The 22,498-nt window shown below is 42.0% G+C and overlaps 1 protein-coding gene across 1 annotated transcript in view; it reads left to right on the forward strand.

The window, feature by feature from the left end:
- The window catches only part of OFCC1 (orofacial cleft 1 candidate 1), a 238,717-nt gene that overhangs the window by 7,442 nt on the left and 208,777 nt on the right, over positions 1-22,498 (forward strand). The window contains exons 4-5 of the mRNA XM_027524513.1: positions 14,108-14,194; positions 16,223-16,389. Of these exons, the coding sequence (XP_027380314.1) occupies positions 14,108-14,194; positions 16,223-16,389 (254 nt within the window). The remainder of the gene's footprint in view (positions 1-14,107; positions 14,195-16,222; positions 16,390-22,498) is intronic.

Below are 22,498 nucleotides of genomic sequence, written 5' to 3' on the forward strand. Positions count from 1 at the left end.
ACATTATGCATGTTCAAATCTGTGGATTCCGCTTGCCTCATGCTTCTTATGCTTGTGTGTGTGTGCGTGTGTGTTTATGTATGTGTGTGTTTTCCTGCAAGTCTGTGCAAAGTGGCAGGATACAGGGCTACCAATGATCATAATAACAATTACCATTCTTGAGTACATATTCTCTATTAGCCACCATACTAAGTATTTTCTGTGCATTATCTCCTTTAATTTCATCTTTCCGTAGAGTGGCGTATTAGGATATTCAGCTAATGCTATAAAGACCACAATAATATATACTGAGGTATACTCCTGTACCTTTCTGTGAGTCTCTGAGCTGCTATTCTCAGCCTCGTGGTCCAAGATGACAGATACCAGCTCCAGGCTCCCAGCATGGGGAGGGGAGGAGGCCACATACAAGTCGTTACCTGTAACATATCTGTGTCTGTCCCTTCTGATGAAATGGGTCACCTGGCCGTGCCCAGCTGCGTGAGAGGCTGGGAAAGTTCTTATCCTAGAGTCACATTTCGAGCTGAAAATGGGGAGGGGGAGCGATTCTAGAAGGACAGAGAGCTTCCCTGGTGCCTCAGGGATAAAGAATTCGCCTGCAATGCAGGAGCCGCAGGAGACATGGGTTCTTTCCCTGGGCTGGGAAGATCCCCTGGAGGAGAGCATAGCAACCCACTTCAGTGTTCTTACCTGGAGAATCCCATGGACAGAGGAGCCTGGTGGGCTATAGTCTGTGGATGGCAGAGTCAGACACGACTGAAGCGACTTAGCACACACATGCAGAAGGAGCAAGTGTGCGTGGGAGCCCACTAGGAGAGTCTACACCAGGTGTGTTTTATGATTGTCCTGTTTTGATAGATGAGAAACTCAAAGTCGTAACTGAAGTAAGACAGAGGATACATGGTAGAATGAGGGATCTAAACCAAGCCCTGTTTGACTGCTGCTCACGTGCCTTGCCGACTCTTACAGAGCCTCTCTCTTCTTTATTGGAGATGTCATGGCTTAGAGGGAGGCCCTATCAGGGTTCATCTAGACACGTCACTAACGTATTCAGAAGAGAGACTCTAGAGCTGGGCTGATGGTCAAGATCAGCAGCCTCCTAGTCTAGCAGAGAAAATGTGGGCAAGGATGGTCAACAGTCAGGAATGAGAAGGGAAGCTTCATCTGGCATCTTATTCATCTACAGACTCTAAAGATAAACTTCTTCAGACCAGAGGCATTTTTTATTTAATATTTTAAAAATATGTATTTACTTATTTGGCTGCGTTGGGTCTTAGGTGCCGCATGCAGTATCTCTTGTTGTGGCAGGCACATGGGCTCTCTAGTCATGGCATGAGGGCTTGGTGGTTGTGGCGTGTGAGCTTAGTTGCCCATCCAGGGATCGGAACTGCATCTCTTGCACTGGAAGGCAAGATTGTTGGAAGATTGTTACCCACTGGACCACCAGTTTAGTTCAGTTCAGTTCAGTCATTCAGTCGTGTCTGACTCTTTGCAACCCCATGGGTCGCAGCACGCCAGGCCTCCCTGTCCATCACTAACTCCTGAAGTTTACCCAGACTCAAGTCCATATGATGCCATCCAACCATCTCATCCTCTGTCGTCTCCTTCTCCTCCTGCCTTCAACCTTTCCCAGCATCAGGGTCTTTTCAAATGAGTCAGCTCTTCAGATCAGGTGGCCAAAGTATTGGAGTTTCAGCTTCAACATCAGTCCTTCCAATGAACACTCAGGACTAATCTCCTTTTGGATGGACTGCTTGGATCTCCTTGCAGTCCAAGGGACTTTCAAGAGTCTTCTCCAACACCACAGTTCAAAAGCGTCAATTCTTCTGCACTCAGCTTTCTTTACAGTCCAACTCTCACATCCATACATGACCACTGGAAAAACTATAGCCTTGACTAGACAGACTTTTGTTGGAAAAGTAATGTCTCTGCTTTTTAACATGCTGTCTAGGTTGGTCATAACTTTCCTTCTAAGGAGTAAGCGTCTTTTAATTTCATGGCTGCAGTCACCATCTGCAGTGATTTTGGAGCCTACAAAAATAAAGTCTGCCACTATTTCTACTGTTCCCCCATCTATTTTCCATGAAGTGATGGGACCAGATGCCATGATCTTAGTTTTCTGAATGTTGAGCTTTAAGCCAACTTTTTCACTCTCCTCTTTCACTTTCATCAAGAGGCTCTTTAGTTCTTCTTCACTTTCTGCCCTAAGGGTGGTGTCATTTGCATATCTGAGGTTATTGATATTTCTCCTGGCAATCTTGATTCCAGCTTGGGCTTCATCCAGCCCACCAGGGAAGTCCCCTAAAGGCATTTTTTTAGATCTCTGGTTCCCTTGATGGGAAATTAGTCTTATGGAGCTAGAAGGGATACCCAAATGGCTTAGTGGTAAAGAGTCTGCCTGCCAAAGCAGGAGATGCAGGAGATGCACATTCGATCCCTGGGTCAGGAAGATCTCCTGGAGTAGGAACTGGCAACCCACTCCAATATGCTTGCTTGGAAAATCCCATGGACAGAGGAGCCTGGTAGGCTACAGTTCACGGGGTTGCAATGAGCTGGACATGAGTGAGGACGCACGCACACACACATATGGAGCCAGGATGTTGCATAGCTGGGTCTCGAGGAGAGAAATGGGTGCCCAGCACCCAGATGGAGGCTTTCTTTATAAACTTCTGTTCAGCAGAGGTGTTCCGATTTCATCAAGAGGAATTCTTATCCTCTGTGGGCTCAAGAACCTGTGTAAAACCTCAAATTTTAAGTTTGTAAATGGATATTTTGAGGCGGAGTACCACATGATGACTTGGCTGTTGGGAACTCAATAAAATGAGTCATGGAGAATAATTACAGTTGTGGAAGATCAGGGGTTGGTGAGACAGGGTAAGTTGAGGTCTGTGGCAAGGGTGACATCGGGGTGAATGTTAGGGTGAAGGAAACTACAGGCAACTGATCTGCAGTAGAAATATATTGTGAGCCATGTGAGCCATTTTACATTTTCTAACAGCATTCACTAATGTGATTTAAAAAAACAAGTGCATGGACTTTAACAATACATTTTATTTCAACCAGTACCTACAAATATTATTTCAACTTATACACCATGTAAAACTCAAAGCTATATTTTACCACTTTGGGGTATGAAGTCTTTGAAATCTGTATGGGTTTATACTGATAGCAAGTCTTAATGTGGCCCGGCCTCATTTCAGGTGTGTTATCAGCATATGTGGCTGTGATACTGAGCAAAGCAGTGAAACCCAGTTAGACTTCAAAGTCCAGCCGTTCAAGTTCGCGAGGGAGAATTTGAGGAACTCTTAGAGAATCTGAACTCCCCAGCCTCCAAAACGCTACAGAACCAATATTGACCAACAATACAATACTTCCAACACTGTCTAAGCTGTTCTTGTCATTTCTAATATCATTTCTCTGATGTAAATAAAATTTTGGATATAAAGAGTATTCCTGAAGATAGATTGAATAAGTTCTCCTGTGAACCAGAAATTAGTAGATGGAGAGGGAGAGCGTTTTGTCACTTAAAATGAGATGAGAGTAGAAGGAGCTTCAGATAGAAAAGCCAGGAATGATTTATTATCCTGACAAAAGCAGCCAGACATGGACATAGGTCAGGGTCACATCACCTCCATTCTGGAGCATAATCAATGTGAAAAAATTGATCTGATGCATCTCTACCCAAATCCACTCTGCTCATCTGCCTTTGAAAGAGCCTCCAAAAAATTTCAATTGAAAATGAGATGTGCAGCTTTATGGTCTGTGAACAAGGAAGAATATTTGAAATACTGGAATTTAGAAACTGCTAGGTATGGTAGCACAGAATGTTTCTTGTTAATACAATATGAAAGGACATTTATACCATTTGCCAATGTGATGACTTAAGTAAAATAGTAGCTATGTGTTTTTCCCACAGGATTATTACAACGAGCACAAATTCTCATCCTATAATATCAGATACTGATACATTTCCATGTTTTGCTTTTAAAAAAAAATAAAAGCCATAGTAAATAATGGCAGAATACCAATACTACTTTACTTATGCAAATTATCTCATAGAAATGTAGAATAGTTAGATAGATAATGATTTAAATTATGAAGGAAATGTCTAATAGAGAGATTTTCTATCAGTAAACTTCAGATCAAAAAGAATTCACAGACTTCTTTGGCAGTCCAGTGTTAAGAGTCTGTACTCCCAATGCTGTGGGCACATGGGGTCGATCCCTAGTTGGGGAACAAAGATCCCACATGCCATACAATGTGGCAAAAAAAAAAAAAGACTTCAAACTTGTGAGAGATTGAGCTGCATGTGTGTGTGTGCTCAGTCATGTCTGAGTCTTTGTGACCCCATGGACTGTAGCCCACCAGGCTCCTCTGTCCATGGGATTTTTCAGGCAAGAATACTGGAGTGGGTTGCATTTCCTCCTCCAGGGGATCTTCCCACCCAGGGATCTGTGTCTCTTGTGTCTCCTGCATTGGCAGGCAGATTCTTTATCAACTGCACCACCTGGGAATATAGGAGAAAGGTGATTTACGTAAATACACACTGATCTTTAAGAACAAGCAAAATGGAAACCACTGAGTGGTCTGATTAGACGATCACTTGGAGGGTACCCTCCAATTTCCCCTGAACACTCCAATGCTGAAGCATCTTTAGGAGCTTATTCATCTAAAGGGTTTAGAGGGAGAAGGGCAGTGAGCTGCGGGGATGACACTGCATTGGCATCAGCCGTTTTACAAGGTGTGAAGGAGAAAAAGCACACCAAAACCCTCAGTCCTGCCTGCAGCTGCCTCTTCTCCCCATTTCTAAAGGGAGTCTTCCAGGCTCTGTTCATGACCTTCTTCCCGTTCTTACTGCCTTGAATTTGTAAGTGGGTGCTTGGAGAAAACATTCAGACACTTCTTTCATACATTTCTGGGGGAATAACACACATCTGATCACTTTTGATCACATGTCCTCTACTCTGTTTTGCCTGGAAATCATGCTTTGTGTGTGTAAACCACTTCTCTGATTTCAGCTCATCCTTTTCACTCACTGCCAGCCATGGCCTGGCCTGGTGATGGTTAACCTGACGAGGAAGCGAAATTCAGAATGACAGCCCTTGAGAAGGGAGAGGGTCAGAGAACCCACTACTATGTAGAATTTCAGAAGACAGAGGAGTTGGCTTAGGTTCTAAACATAATAAGGGCTTGAGGGTTGGGTAGGTCGAAAGGCATACTTAATAATCTAAATCTATACCATGGTGTCACTAAGAAGAAGTGAATGACTGAATTCTAAAGGACAGTAAAATGAAACAGGCGATAAATGTGAGAAGGAGCCAGGGAAAGACTTTTTTAAGAAAGAAGAAATAATTATAGAAATGCATAGTAAAACAGTTCAAATGATGGTGAGTGATTTAACTGCACTTGGGAAGTTTTTTCCTTTCCATCTCTTATTTTCACTGAGGTTACTTCAAGTGTTCTTTTCATTCTTGCTTCACTCACCCGAGGTCCTCGGGGAATGCATTTGATGGATCAAGCTCAGGTCACTTGCCCGGCCCCTGGCTTTGTCGCAGGTCGGGGAAGTAGGTTCTGCCAGCCCTTCCTGGCTTCTGTCTTTGGAGACAGGAATCTGGAGTTACTGAACCAGCAAGGCTATACTCACTGGGAACTAGGAAATTGTGATGCTATTAGAGAGAGGAAACGGATGCAGGACAGCAAAACAAGTTAACTAGACTCCCATCAGATAAGCGTCCCTACGGTTCCTCAGTCGTGGATTATTTCCTGATCATATCTATTGGTCACAACATCAGTACAGTTAAGACGTGGGAGTGGTATATGTGTGATTAGTGGGATATAAATTTACATAATATTTTTCTTGCACGTGTGTATGTGTATATATATATATGTATGCGTGCTCAGTTGCTTCACTCGGGTACAACTCTTTGCAACGCTATGGACTGTAGCCCACCAGGCTCCTCTGTCCATGGGATTCTCCAGGCAAGAACACTAGAGTGGGTTGCCATGCCCTCATTCAGGGGATCTTCCCCACCCAGTGATCGAACCTGTGTCTCTCACACTGGCAGGCAGATTCTTTACCACTGAGCCATGGGGGGAGCCATATATATATATATATATATATATATATACACACACACCAAAATACTTTACATATTTTTCCATTTCCTCTTCCTCACTTACTGAAAAGCATATTGATCAAATATCTATTTGCCAAGTGCTAAACTAAATAACAGAGATGCACAGGTGAACTCCACAGACATGAACATTCTCTGTGTCATGAAACGTGTTACATAAGCAAAGTCACATTGAGGGCAACTCTTGAGATTTTAGTTGAGTCATCTGGATTAACCTGGCACTCTCAAACAAGCAGTAGTTTCTCATACAAGATTTTTACATTGATTTCAAGATGGTTTAAATCTAATAATCCATTACATTGATTGCCTACATATTGAAGTATACCACAGTGAGATGAAAAATATTACTACTGGATGAACCCTTCAGTACAGTATATGAGTCATCATAGATGCAGGGGGAAGAGATAATTATTAAATGAATGAAGGCACAATCAGAAATACTCAGTTCAGTTCAGTCGCTCAGTTGTGTCCAACTCTTTGCAACCTGTGTACTGTAGCACACCAGGCTTCCCTGTCCATCACTAACTTCTGCAGCTTGCTCAAATCATGTCCATCAAGTTGGTGATGCCATCTAACCATCTCATCCTCTGTTGTGCTCTTCTTCTCCTATATTCAATCTTTCCCAGCAGAAACATTAGGGGGCGATTAAGGTCTGTCTAGTCAAGGCTGTGGTTTTTCCAGTGCTCATGTATGGATGTGAGAATTGGACTGTGAAGAAAGCTGAGCGCCAAAGAATTGATGCTTTTAAACTGTGGTGTTGGAGAAGACTCTTGAGAGTCCCTTGGACTGCAAGGAGATCCAACCAGTCCATCCTAAAGGAGATCAGTCCTGGGTGTTCATTGGAAGGAATGATGCTAAAGCTGAAACTCCAATACTTTGGCCACCTCATGCGAAGAGTTGACTCATTGGAAAAGACTCTGATGCTGGGAGGGATTGGGGGCAGGAGGAGAAGGGGGCGACAGAGGATGAGATGGCTAGATGGCATCACTGACTCGATGGACATGAGTCTGGGTGAACTCTGGGAGTTGGTGATGGACAGGGAGGCCTGGTGTGCTGCGTTCATGGGGTCACAAGGAGTTGGACACGACTGAGTGACTGAACTGAACTGAACTGAATGTCTAATATCAGATCCTTCCTAATTTGAAAGGTAATATTCTAAATTGTGTACATTAATTGATGGACATGTAGGATAAGGGCTTCCTTGGTGGCTCAGTGGTAAAGAATCTGCCACCAAGCAGGAGACATGGGTTTGATCCCTGGGTTGGGAAGATCCCTTGGAAAGGAAATGGCAACCCACTCCAGTATTCTTGCTTGGAAAATTCCATGGACAGAGAAGCCTGGTGGGCTGCAATCCCTGGGGTCGCAAGAGTTGGATACAACTTACTGACTAAACAACAGCAACAAGTTAATGTTGCCAGGCTTCAACTAGAAAAAAAAAATCAGTTACTTTGATATTAGTTTTGTAGGAGTTTTAAATATGCATAAGAAACAATATATTTATACTTAACCTTTAAATTGTCATTATTACTTAAGTAATGAAAAGATCTTCCTGTTTAGAAGTGAGGTGCCTGGGGACCCGCTTTAACTCTGAGGATTTGAGGTCCGGAGGAGCGAGAGGTGCATGAATGCCTTGGGGTCCCGTCGGTTGAGCCCTGCAGCAATTATGCACTCTGCAGCACTCCAGTGGTTTGAAAGTGAAAATGCCTGGTAATTTACCACGAGGGAGGGCCTTAGGGGAAGAAGAATATGGCTCAATTAATTAGTACTTGTTAGCAAACTTCAACTATTACCCTATTTAGATTTTCAAATCACTGATATCTCAAATACCCACAAGATTTGGAAAGGAAGTAAGAATAAGCAGTAGAAAGAGATAATTTGTCCAGCAGGGCAGCGGCTTTTGAAAACGGTATAAGCAGCAGATCCATCTTCACAGATTAGCTTTTCTATAAAGGAGAGGAGGGAAACGGTATTAATTTGCTGTTTCTCACTCCATGGTTAGAAACTCATGCCTTTCAGTTTGAGTTTCTGGTTAAGATGAATACTCGTGATGACCACCTAGGGATTCCTATGAAAATCCAAGAAAAACTAATTTTGAGAGTTATTTGGAGCTTTATTATGGGTGTCAGTTTCCTACTTACTCATTATATCTCCTAAGTGTCTACTGTTGGCATTTTAAAAAATTAATGATTTGTAGTGTTTTTTCAAGGTATTGTTCAAATACTTTGAAAATTATTGTCTTTGAAAGCTTTTCAGTCAAATTTCTCATGCGTTCATGGTATGGAAACATTGTCTTCAAATACTATTTACGCAAAATATATTAATAATTATTTTTAATAATTTTAGCTCACATCCCCCCTTATTTTTGTTCTAATTACTTTGACTAAGGTTTCTAAGAGACTATTAATTAATAATGTGGGAAACCTGGGTTCGATCATTGGGTTGGGAAGATCCCCTGGAGTAGGGCATGGCAACCCACTCTAGTGTTCTTGTCTGGAGAATCCTCATGGACCGAGGAGCCTGGTGGGCTACAGTCCAGGGGGTCACAAAGAGTCAGACACAACAGAGCAACTAAGCACAAATATTGATACTGGACATTTAAATCATAGTTTGAGTTTCCTTCATTAGTTTATTTTTTGGGGGGTTTGGGTTTTGTTGTAGTTTTGTTTTGATACTTAATATAATGAAGACTGATTTAAGACAACAATTTTTATCCTCTCTCTGGTGGCTCAGAGAGTAGAGTCTGCCTGCAATTCAGGATACACAGAAGACAGTTTTGATCCCTGGGTCAGGAAGACACCCTGGAGAAGGGAATGGCAACCACTCCAGTATTGTTGCCTGGAGAATCCCATGGACAGAGGAGCCTGGTGGGATACGGTCCATAGGGTCACATAGAGTCAGACATGACTGAGTGACGAACACTTTCACTTTTTTCATAATGAAGACTTTAAGATAATTTTTATCATCTTAAAAAGTAGCTTTGTGTCTTTAGTTGCCATTAATTTAAAAAATGTTTGTAAATCAATCTTATAAAAAAAGTATTTGAGTGAATTTAGTAAAGTAGGTGGTAAAATATCTGCCTAGATTGCAGAAGACTCCAGTTCGATTCCTGGGTGGGGAATATCCACTGGAGAAGGGATAGGCTACCTACTCCAGTATTCTTGGGCTTCCCTGGTGGCTCAGATAGTAAAGAATCGGCCTACAATGTGGGAAATCTGGGTTCGATCCCTGGGTTAGGAAAGATCCCCTGGAGAAGGGAACAGCTACCCACTCTAGTGTTCTGGTCTGGAGAATTCCATGGACAGAGGAGCTTGGCAGGCTACAGTCCATCCGGTTGCAAAGAGTTGGACATGACTGAGAGACTTTCACTTTCAGTAGGATAGGGTATGTTTGAGTTTGATATAGTTCCCACTAATCTGCCTTACAACCTCCTGACTTCTATATTTCTGTTTCATACATATATATAAACTCCTTGATCATTTAAATCTGAAGACTTGGTATTAGATTTTCAAAGTGGGGAAAATATAAAGTTTCCTTAAATTTATTTATAAAATTCATGGGAATCAAATTTAATTATAAAGCTCTAGGCTTCATGCTTTTGAAAGGCATAATGCTGAAGAGAATATTCTAGTTTGGAAAATTTTGGTGCACGGCTGCAATCACAGGATGTAATGTGTTTAGTTCTTTAGTTTGCATGCAGGCCTTGTGTTTATTTAACTTACAGCATATTGTAGAAAGCATCAAGATTGGTGATAAAAAGCTGAGCTGGAGCCGGTGGATTCACAGGAAAAGGCAAGCATGGAGTTGATAAACTTCTTGAGAAATGGATAGATGCAGTCACATCTTCTCCCCCTGGAGGTAATGGGGCTGATTGGAAAGGAAGTGGTTGCCTCGTTGAGTCAAGGCGCTTCCTCGATTCACAGAAATCTCCCTCTGGTGGGCAATTCCATTTTCACTCTTATGAGCCCCCAAGGAGCTGCAGGGGAGCACACTGGAGAATTCCCTGACCGAAGTTCACATTGGGTGTAATTGAAGTGAAAGCCCTGATTACATTCTGTGTTGCACTGAGTTAAAGGATAGGAGAACCTGCTGTGTGTGGAAGGGCAAGGCATGTACATGCGTCCTTCTCCCCCAGTTCAGCAAAAAGAGCCCTAACTGAGGCTGATTAGAAACATCCAATGGCTAATTTATGAAACTGGAAACAAAGAAAGAGTATCAAGAGTGTAAACAAAGCTAGTTTACTAACTTACGTGTTTTATGTATCACACCCGATTGCTTCAATGTAGAACCATAGATGCGTGTACATATGCAACTGTAGGTTATTCACATGAATGTCACAAACAGTTAAATATCAGTCATGTTACAGCCTATTGTTATATGTGTATTGCTAAATGCCCTACTTTGAATTTCTCAGTGGGTCTGTTAATTTTCCTGTGAGATGATTTTAGACATATCCAAAAGCCTATTCTGAATGATTAGGGCACTTTTAGGAATTTATCCTATTTAGCAACCTACCTTCTGGTAATATCTAAAACCATCTCACTTTATAAAGTCTTGACACAATGCAATGAAGCACAAGCAAAGGAACTAGTGATAAGCCTGTCGTTTCCAAATTTCTAGTAGGTTCCATGTGCTGTACCATCGTAAACTCTGCCTACTCTATTTCAGTTATTGGCTTATCAGGGCAAGATATAACAACAGAAAGGAAGAATTATTTTAATATTTAATAATTGCTGTTGCTTAGTCTCTAAGTTGTGTCTGACTCTTTGTGACCCCATGGAGTATGGCCCTTCAGGCTCCTCTGTGCCAGGCAAGAATACTGGAGTGGGTTGCCATTTCCTTCTCCAGGGGATCTTCCTGATCCAGGGATAAAACCTGCTTCTCCCACGTCTCTTGTATTGGCAGACACATTCTTTACTGCTGAGCCATGAGGGAAGCCACCAATATTTAATAATAGTAGGTTCTTATTTGATTCATAAGCTGATTTATGTTATAGCAAAAAAAATGGCCAAATAGTATTAAACTATACATAATAAATTATAAATATTACATTATCACTTCATTATCTCATACTTGAAAACGTAGTGATTTAATCCTGGACATCCGTCTTCATTTGAAGCAAAGATACATGCAAGAGAGGCAGCCTCCAATGCTTCTTGGTGTACCAAATCATCGTTATCTAGTTCTATTTCCCCGCCATGGTACATACTATTACCTAATAAACTATAAAATATACATATCCATTTGCTTTTATTTTTCCACTCACAGACTGTAAGCTCTGTGAGGGGAGAGGTTTTAGAATGTTTGTTTTACTGAGATAGTCACATAATAAGCACCCAGTAACCCCCTCCAGTATTCTTGCCTGGAGAATCCCCATGGACAGAAGAGCCTGGGGGGCTACAGTCCATGGGGTCACAATGAGTCAGACACGACTGAGCGACTAAGCACACACACACACACACACACACACGTACTTTAAATTCTGTATCGGAACTTTGGGAGAATAACTGGGGAGCATCCGCTAAGAACACATGCTTCCCATGTCTTTATGCTTTTGTGTCTTTTTTTCCTCTGTTATGCTTCTCCTTCCAAAACAAATTCCTTTCCCCTGTGTTTTTGATATGGCTAATTCCTAATCACAATTTTTTTTTTTAAACAGAAGCTGTTTTTATTTAGACTAGGGTACTGGAAAGAGGTGGGCAGTCATCCTTTGCCTGGGTGGTGGTGGATATGATGATATATTTTTTGTTTTGTAATTTTTGTTTACTTTTCATTTCATATTGGAGTACAGCCAGTGAACAATGGTTTGCTAGTTTCAGGTGGATGGCAAAGGGACTCCACCATGCATATATACGTGTCCATTCTTCCTTAAACTCCCCTTCCATGCAGGCTAAGCACAGTTCCAGGTGCTATACAGTAGGTCCCTGTTGATTATCCATTACTTCAAGTAGTAATTTCTCCAGGAAATCTTTGAACTCTCCAATATGGGTTGGACGCTCCTGCCATACACTCCGACAGAACCCTGTCCTTTACACAATATTAAACCACACTGGATTGAATGCAGACTTCCTTCGTACTCGGCTGAGGAAGATCCTCATTTCTCAACAGACAACAGGGGTGTAAATGGTTTGAGAGCCTGCGTGGATGCGTGCTAGGTCACTTTAGTTGTGTCCGACCCTATGGATCATAGCTTGCCAGGCTCCTCTGTCCATGGGATTCTCCAGGCAAGAATACTGGAGTGTGTTGCCATGCCCTCCACCAGCGGATCTTCCCAACGCAGGGATCGAACCAGCATCTCTTATGTCTCCTGCTTTGGCAGGTGGGTTCTTTACCACCTGGGAAGCCCATCTGAGAAGCCGGAGACTCAGTTTCTCCAGATTTTTGACTTAAGAATGATTTAGGTTTGTTTATTCTCCAGGGACTTGATCCACTTACCACTATTTATTAATAAACCATTTCAGTAGACAGAGAATTGGAGTTTTATATTGAACTGCGGGGGGTTTCCAGAGTGTGGGTGCCCGTAGTTGACTGCTGCTGCCATGGCAAATATCCTAAGGAATACAGCGCCGTTTTCACTTTAATAGAGGTGAATTACTTTGCCAGTATATGAAAGAGTATGCTTGGAGTATCACAGCGCTTTGTGTAAAGGGGGAAAATACAACACTTACGGTGAATTGGGTAGAATAGCTGTGTTATTGCAGAACATAAGACTTTGATTACACACTGCCAAGATTCATATCAGCCTAGTGGTTGTTGACAGATAAAGTAACATAAATGAAACCCATTTATTATTTTTTTTTCTTTACTGAGACCTCAAGGTAAAGCAGATTTTCAGTTCTTGTAGTTACTATGCTGATAGAACAGAGACTGACAGCAAAAATGTGCCAGTCCAGAAATATAAATTAAGCTTAGGTTCATATCAAAATTCCATTTAGTCTTGGAAAAGGACCTGCTGTTGGGATTATTTTTGATCCTAAAATAAATATATTGTGCAATTCCACAGTATACTTGGTCTGTATTAACCCTTTCCTGTGAGCAATATTTTCAATTTTTTTTTTTTTTTGCTTTCAGTTGACAAAGCTTTATTTTGCAGTGTTTGAGGCAAGTTATCATCAGAGTAGGTTACCTTTTGCTGAATGTAAATTACTGGCAACCGGATGATACACATTTCAGTCTGCAGAAAGTGTGAAAGTAGATTCGGAAAATTGATAGCAGACCTTTTACTGTATTACAAATTCGTGTTTCCAGTCGCAGTTTCATTATCTACCTAAGGACAAAAGTTAAGTGGGAAACGTGAAGTGAGAATTTTTCGTGTGTGCTGTTGAGATTGTAGATGTGTCTTGAGTACAATTTCTGGCTGCGGCATTTGTACCTTCCTTCCTGTTACTCAAGCCCTCCTGTTTCTTCTTTGCTTTGGTCCTCCCTCTCTCCCTCTTGTCCTTCCTCCCTTCCTTCCTTCATCCCTTCATTCTTCCTCTCTCTTTCTCCTTTCTTTTTAGGCAACTAGCAAAGCGAAAATTTTGCTATAGTTTCTCTCAATTAAGACAATACTAAGTTGCCTATGAAATTCCAGATCCCACGACATGGTATACATCGTGATCGATATGCAAGTGGGTAAACAGAGGCATCGGCAAACTCTAAACACCATTATAATCCAGCGGTCTCATTTCTTGAGTATGTCCTAAAAATGATTTTGATTACGTTTTCAAATTAGCCTTCTAAAGTCTGCATTTGAAAATTTTCTCATTAATTTTTTAGCAACAGACAGATAGCATGAACTTGTTTCTTGAATTACCTTTTCTGACCTTTTGCCAGATGATAATTACAAAAAAAGGAAAGCCTGGAAGACTTGTAAAAAAAAAAATAAGCTTATCAAGTAGCTAAAATGGCCCTTCTGTGCTGGTGTCTATTTCAAAATTAACATTTTGGTTCATGTGCTTCTAATAATCACTGACCCTTACTTCATGTACTTTCCACAGGAAATGAATACAGCAGAAATTACTTTGACCCACTGATGGATGAGGAAATAAACCCAAGGCAGTGTGGGATGGAGGTCAGCCAAGAGGGTGAGCTAGAATTAAGTATGTAATTTTTGTGTCAGAATATTCTTCCCCATTCATGAAAATGAGGTGACAAAGATCACACATGCAGTTCCATTTAGATTTTTGCAGCTTACAATTTAAATGGGAAGTTTTAACCACTAACGACGTGATGGGCAGCGAAGGTAATTTCTGATCAAGGACAGCAAGCTGGTAACCTAGAGGAAGTGGCAGCTGGCTTTCATGTGACGCTGCTGTCTGCGGTTTGCTGCCTTTCCAGGGCCCGTGTCATGTATATGAGGAGTGTTATCACTTTACAAATGCCGGCTCAGCCCTTCACGTTTAAAAAGAGCATTCCTCAATAAACTTCATCTAGCATGTGAGATTTCCATACCCAGGGACTAGTGGATTTCTTTCACTGAAGCCATGGGGCCACCATTTAAGTTTTGAACCACAAAGGTGTAGGGTAAGATGATTTCTTCTCGCACCTTGATTCTAGCTGTGGTTGTAAAATAACTATTTAGAATTGCTCATTATGTGCCACCGCCCTGCGTATTTGGTAGTTTATGAAGCGTTTTAGCCATGATGATTAGTAATTTCTTTGTAATTACATTCGCGTATCTATGAGTTAGCTGAAGAGAACATATCATAAATATCATATCATAAATATGTTCTTTTAGCATCCATACAAGTTGATAAGGGTCTTCTCAGGTGGCGCAGTGGTAAAGAATCTGTCTGCCAATGCAGGAGACACAGGAGATGTGGGTTTGATCCCTGGGTCTGGAAGATTCCAGGAGGAGGAAAATGGCAACCCACTCCAGTATTCTTGCCTGGAAAAGCCCATAGACAGAGGAGCCTGGTGGGCTACTAGTCCAAGGGGTCCCGAAGAGCTGGACATGACAGAGCACACAACCATGCCATAGGTTGATAACAGAATTCTCTCTGGCCAATTAGTGAAGTGGTTTCATGAGGTTATTGAGCTAATGACATTGACAAATATTACTCAGAGTCATTTGCAACCCAAAAGATCACATTTCACCACGGGGCTCCAGACACCGTATCTGCCGTCTAGGGGAAGGGGAACATGTTTGAGGTATGTTCTAATTCAGTGACTAAGGTGGTCATCCAACTTGACATGATGTTTATGTTCAGTTCTATCCAGTGTTAGGACATCCACATAATGACCCTTTAATCCTCTTCTGAGAACCATGTTTTTATACTATTATTATTTTTGGTAATGACATGACCTTGTTGCTTTATACTTGTAAAAGAATAAAATAGTTCTTGAATTTGCTATTATACCATAAGAGCATATATAGAAGAATCTAAGACCTACCTAAGTTTACTGTTCCTTATATGGATGTAGTACAAAAGTATGATATCTTGGGAGTAGCTAATGTAAAACAGTTGCTCACTTTGATTTAATGCTTATAAATTCTACTAAATGATTTGACAAACCATAATGGCCTATTCTGATTCTTGTGTAATAGATGTCATAATCTATTGAATATGAGATCCCTTTTATTGCAGAAGTTATATTATAAATGCCCTGCAAAGTGTATTTTAAAATCATTGTTCCAATTATCATTGATTTGCAAGGTTTTTTTTAAGACAAAGGCAGCATATTCAATAGAATTTTGAGTCTATGACCTATAAAATAACTAAATAGCCATGATGATTAATAATTTTTTTTGTAATTACACTTACATATCTATAAATTAGCTGATCTGAAAGTTATCATAAATATGCTCTTTTAGCACCCATATGTGTGTTAGTCACCTACTCATGTCCGACTCTTTGCAATCCCATGGACTGCAGCCCGCCAGGCTCCTCTGTCCATGGGGATTCTCCAGGCAAGAATACTGGAGTGGGTTGCCATGCTCTCCTCCAGGGGATCTTCCTGACCCAGGGATCAAACCAAAGTCTCCTGCATCTCCTGCACTGCAGGTAGATTATTTTACTGCTGAGCCACTGGGGAAGCCATTATAGTAACACTTGTTAAGATAAAGTGACAAAGAGCAAGTGGAGTTCATGTGATCTTCCTGTGGTAAACAGATGAGAGCATCGTGGCGGGGACTTTGAGTTCTGAAGACCCGGCGAGTTCCAGAAAGAATCCTGAACACTACAAAAAGGATAGTGAAGCCATCTCTGCCGACAGTGAGGAGATTGGAAGAAACACTCAGAAACACGTAATTCTGCCAGGAAGTTCTTCCCTGGAACAGGTCAGCACTGAAATCTAAATCAAGAAATGTAGAATAACTCGCTTTTTGAAATGACGAGTTGAAATATCAATCCTGCACAGCATCTCCTGGTGTTAGTTACCAATGCACCACTTCCTGACTCGCTCCATGACTTTCTGAGTCTTTCCGTCTGTCTTTCATAATACCTTTTATCACACAGAGCTTACACTATCGTATCAACATCAGTTCAAGCCCTTGCACAATTTAGTTTCACTTCACTTTTTAAAATTTCATGTTAGAGAGATCATTTCTAGCATGTGATGAAGTATGTGTAAGAAAACCTGAAACCAGCATAAACTTACTTGGATAAAATGAAGAACTACTTGGGTTCATTTGCATAAGCACCATATAAATATGTGAATAATCTCTTATTTATGAAGTCACCATTAAGGGACTTAACTCGTGCAGTGGTGTGACAAGTGCCACACAATCTTTACCCTGTGGATCGTGTTGATTTCAGAAATATCCTTTCTGTTTCCCGCACCTGCAGTTTCTATTTTGTGTAGTGTAGTATCACATGTTCAGGTTCATGAAGGAGAGGAGAAGTCTTTCTTCTGTGTAGTCACCTTATCCATCTCCAATAAAAATGAAAGAATCCCCCAAGTCTAGGGGTGTGTGTGTGTGTGTGTGTGTGTGTGTGTATAGTTTTTGTGAAAGGCAAGTAGATTCAGGCTAAAATGAAATAAAAGTATATCATAAAGTAAAAAAAAAAAAAAACTCTTCTCAATGATGTCTTTCAAAATAACAGGTTACAAGTGGAAATATTTTCCACTTTACAATAGAGGAGAAATAGTTTAGTTTTGGGAGGTATTCTCTAATTTGGAGTGTGGAGATTCCATAACAGAGTTTATTTTCTTCATTTGTGCCTCTTAGATATGAGTATCCTGGGCACATTAAGGTTGCAACTATCCTGAGTTTTCTCAGTAAATGATCCTAATTAGCAAGTATGTGCCGGCATGCTCAGTCGCTCGGGTCTCTGGGACCCTGTGGACTGTAGCTCACCAGGCTCCTCTGTCCATGGGATTCTCCAGGCAAGAATGAGCGGGTTGCCATGCCCTCCTCCAGGGGATCTTCCTGACCCAGGGATCAAACTCACATCTCTTAGGTCTCCTGCATTTTCAGGGAGGTTCTTTACCACCAGTGCTACCTGGGAAGCAATTAGCAAGTACAGTCTCTCCTATCACAGCAGGCACTATGCCCACTGCTGCTGCTAAGTCGCTTCAGTCGTGTCTGACTCTGTGTGACCCCATAGACGGCAGCCCACCAGGCTCCCCCATCCCTGGGATTCTCCAGGCAAGAACACTGGAGTAGGTTGCCATTTCCTTCTCCAGCAGTAGATTGAACTGTGTTCTCCTGAACTGCCTAATCCCTGGTAGCTGTGATGGTGACCTTGTTTGGAAGTACGGTCTCTGTAGTATAATTAATAAACTGAGAATCTCCAGATGAAATCATCCTGAATTTATATGTTGTTCAGTCACTAAGAACTGTCCGACTCTGTGATACCATGGACTGCAGCCTGCCAGACTCCTCTATTCTCCATTACTTCCCAAAGTTTGCTCAAACTCATGTCCACTGAGTTGGTGATCAGCCCCTTTTCCTTTTGCCTTCAACCTTTCCCAGCAGCAGGGTCTTTTCCAGTGAGTCAGCTCTTCGCATCAGGTGGCCAAATTATTGGAGCTTCAGCGTCAGTCCTTCCAATGAATATTCAGGACTGATTTCCTTTAGGATGGACTGATTGGATATCCTTGCAGTCCAAGGGACTCTTCAGAGTCTTCTCCAGCACCACAACTTGAAAGCATAAATTCAGATGATTTAAATGATCAACTTAGATGATAAATTTAGACGAATTTAAACAATTGAGCCCTAAATCCAATGACTAGTGTTCTATGAAGAGAAAGAAGAGAGGGATTTGAGGATCTGAACCCGAAACCCACACAAGAGGGAAGCGGCATGAAGACAGAGGCGGAGCGGAGTGATGCGTCTACAGGGAAGACGGGCCGAGGACTGCGGCAGTCACCGCAGGCAGCAGAGAGGCCAGTGTGGACTGTCCCCTGTTGCTGCTGCCACATGAACCAGGTTATGTGTCTTCATGGATTTTTTTTTTATTGGAGTATAATTGCTTTATAATGTTGTATTAGTTTCTATTGTACAACGAAGTGGATCAACCCTAAGTATACATAAGTCCCCTCCCTCTTGGACTTACCTCTCAACTCTCCCGCCTCATCACACCCTCTAGGTCGTCACAGAGCTCTGGGAACTCCCTGTGCTATACAGCAGCTTCCCACTGGCTATCTCTCTTACACATGGTGGTGTATATATGTCAATCCCAATCTCCCAATTCATCCCAACCCCCACCCCTTGCCCGCAGGTGTCATTCACTACATCTTCCTCTGTATTCCTGCCTTGCCAATAGCGTCTTCTGTACCATTTTTCTAGATTCCACATATACTCAGTAATATGCTATATTTTTCTCTTTGACTTACTTCACAAAAAAGATAGACGGTCAAGAGGCACATGAAAAGATGCTCAACATCACTAATTATTCAGTCAGTTCAGTTCAGTTCAGTCGCTTAGTCCTGTTTGACTCTTTGCGACCCCATGAATTGCAGCACTCTATGCCTCCCTGTCCATCACCAACTCCCGGAGTTCACTCAGACTCATGTCCATCGAGTTGGTGATGCCATCCAGCCATCTCATCCTCTGTTGTCCCCTTCTCCTCATGCCCCCAATCCCTCCCAGCATCAGAGTCTTTTCCAATGAGTCAACTCTTCACATGAGGTGGCCAAAGTACTAGAGTTTCAGCTTTAGCATCATTCCTTCCAAAGAAATCCCAGGGCTGATCTCCTTCAGAATGGACTGGTTGGATCTCCTTGCAGTCCAAGGGACTCTCAAGAGTCTTCTCCAACACCACAGTTCAAAAGCATCAATTCTTTGGTGCTCAGCTTTCTTCACAGTCCAACTCTCACATCCATACATGACCACAGGAAAATCCATAGCCTTGACTAGCCAAAGCTTTGTTGGCAAAGTAATGTCTCTGTTTTTGAATATGCTATCTAGGTTGGTCATAACTTTCCTTCCAAGGAGTAAGCATCTTTTAATTTCATGGCTGCAGTCACCATCTGCAGTGATTTTGGAGCCCCCCAAAATAAAGTCTGACACTGTTTCCACTGTTTCCCCATCTATTTCCCACGAAGTGATGGGACCAGATGCCATGATCTTCTTTTTCTGAATGTTGAGCTTTAAGCCAATTTATTCACTCTCCACTTTCACTTTCATCAAGAGGCTTTTTAGTTCTTCACTTTCTGCCATAAGGGTGGTGTCATCTACATTTCTGAGGTTATTGATATTTTTCCCGGCAATCTTGATTCCAGCTTGTGTTTCTTCCAGTCCAGAGTTTCTCATGATGTACTCTGCATATAAGTTAAATAAGCAGGGTGACAATATACAGCCCTGATGTACTCCTTTTCCTATTTGGAACCAGTCTGTTGTTCCATGTCCAGTTCTAACTGTTGCTTCCTGACCTGCATACAGATTTCTCAAGAGGCAGATCAGGTGGTCTGGTATTCCCATCTCTTTCAGAATTTTCCACAGTTTATTGTGATCCACACAGTCAAAGGTTTGGCAAGTCAATAAAGCAGAAATAGATGCTTTTCTGGAACTCTCTTGCTTTTTTGATGATCCAGCGGATGTTGGCAATTTGATCTCTGGGTCCTCTGCCTTTTCTAAAACTAGCTTGAACATCTGGAAGTTCACGGTTCACATATTGCTGAAGCCTGGCTTGGAGAATTTTGAGCATTACTTTACTAGCGTGTGAGATGAGTGCAATTGTGCAGTAGTTTGAGCATTCTTTGGCATTGCCTTTCTTTGGGATTGGAAGGAAAACTGACCTTTTTCAGTCCTGTGGCCACTGCTGAGTTTTTCAAATTTGCTGGCGTATTGAGTGCAGCACTTTCACAGCCTCATCTTTCAGGATTTGAAAGAGCTCAACTGGAATTCCATCACCTCCACTAGCTTTGTTCGTAGTGATGCTTCCTAAGGCCCACTTGACTTCACATTCCAGGATGTCTGGCTCTAGGTGAGTGATCACACCATCGTGATTATCTGGGTCGTGAAGATCTTTTTTGTACAGTTCTTCTGTGTATTCTTGCCACCTCTTCTTAATATCTTAATATCTTTATTCACTGTAGTTTTGATTTGCACTAATTATTAGAGAAATGCAAATCAAAACTACAGTGAATGTATCACCTCACATTGGTCAGAAGGGCCATCATCAAAAAATCTACAAGAGTGCATGGAGGAGAGAGAACTGTCTTGCACCACTGGTTGGAATAGTCAATTGCTACAGCCTCTATAGAGAACAGTATTTGCTTTGCTAAGTCACTTCAGTCGTGTCTGACTCCGTGCAATGCTATGGACTGCAGCCTTCCAGGCTCCTCTGTCTGTGGGATTCTCCAGGCAAGAATACTGGAGTGGGTTGCGATTTCCTCCTCCAGGGGATCTTCCTGACCCAGGGATTAAACCTGCATCTCCTTCACTGCAAGTGGATTCTTTACCGCTGAGCCACCAGGAAGCCCTGGAGAACAGTATGGAGGTTCCTTAAAAAACTAAAAGCAGAACTACTATACGACCCAGCAATCGACACTGGGCATCGATCTTGAGAAATCTGTGGCTATGTTGACAGTACTTTGCATCTTTATCAAGACAGGACTCTCGGAAGTCACTGAGGTGAAAACAAATGCATGACTCTGTCTTTACAATATAAGCCTTTTTTAAACCATTATTTTTCAGATATATTTTCTGATACACTGACAGTTCAACACGTCCATTTTTTTTTGTACATGTGGTGCCGCGGTGTGTATTTCAACTTACCATCATGCTTTAAAGAACAAGCACACGGATTCCTCCAGGATATGGAGCTGGTGGTTTTTATACCCTCATCCTGTGAAAGATAAGCTGAGGAGTGGAAAGCGCACCCGCTGGGCTATGTGGAGGCTCCAGCCCAGGGTCCAGCAGAACTCAAGGCTGCATGTTTACGGCACGTCAGTATCAGGAAAGAGTGAAAAACATCCATGAGAATTTAAGTGCTTCAAAGATGTCACCATTATCCCCTTCTAACAACAAAATTTATGATCTTCTCTCTATTTCTTTTCTGAATCTATGTGTCTTAAATTGTGTGAAACGTGGCCTAGACTGACAATAAATGACCAAATGAAAAGGCATGCGCTGATGGAAGAACCTGCGGACAGATGCTATGGTGGAGGCAGGCTGGGGTCAGAATTCTGTGCAAGAGGAGGATGCTGTAGCATTTGAAAGGTGCAGGATCACAGAGAAGTGAGGGGACTTCTCTGAGCTCAGTTTCCTCATCTGTATATCAGGGACAGTGTGATCTGCTTTAGTACACTGTTAGTGGGATGAGATGAATGTCTAGCAAGAATCCAGCACAAAGTAGGCGCTCATTAAATCGCAGGGGGACGAGCGAGAGAACACATTCTATGCCCCTTCTCCGCTCACCATGTTCTTACCGTCACGGTGTCAGAAGTTTCCTGAAAACCCCAGTCAGCCTTGTCTGCGGGAAAAAGCCTCAGATCCTGTATTAGAGCTCATGGCGTACCCTTGGCTTTGATATTTATAGGACCTTGAACCTCCGTGTGAAATAGGGCTGAATACTTTGAACAACGCATGTAGCTGTGGTTCAGGAGAGGTGTCCATGTGCCTGGCGGCTGTTCATTTTATATATTTGTCCAGACTGTGACCTACTCGTACTTTTTATTGCTATTGGAGTAGTGAACTGATACGTAAAAGAAGTCAAAGTGTTTGAATGGAGGTGGGGGTGATCCTGACTGTGGTGTGTTGTTCGGTGTTTGCACACATGCTAGGGAAAGGAGAACAGAAGTAAGGTCTCCGATGTCTTTTTTTACCAGGACATTAATCCCATCTTGGGACCCCTGCCCTCTCCACCTCGTCTAAATCTAATCATCTCCCCAAAGTCCCTTTTTTGATTACAGTCACACTGGGGGATCAAGTTTAAACATGTGAAGTTTGAGCGAACACAATTCAGTCCGAAGAGATCTCCCTTAAAAAACGCTAGATT

Source organism: Bos indicus x Bos taurus, chromosome 23 (genome assembly GCF_003369695.1).
Source record: "Bos indicus x Bos taurus breed Angus x Brahman F1 hybrid chromosome 23, Bos_hybrid_MaternalHap_v2.0, whole genome shotgun sequence".
Taxonomy (NCBI): Eukaryota; Metazoa; Chordata; class Mammalia; order Artiodactyla; family Bovidae; genus Bos; species Bos indicus x Bos taurus.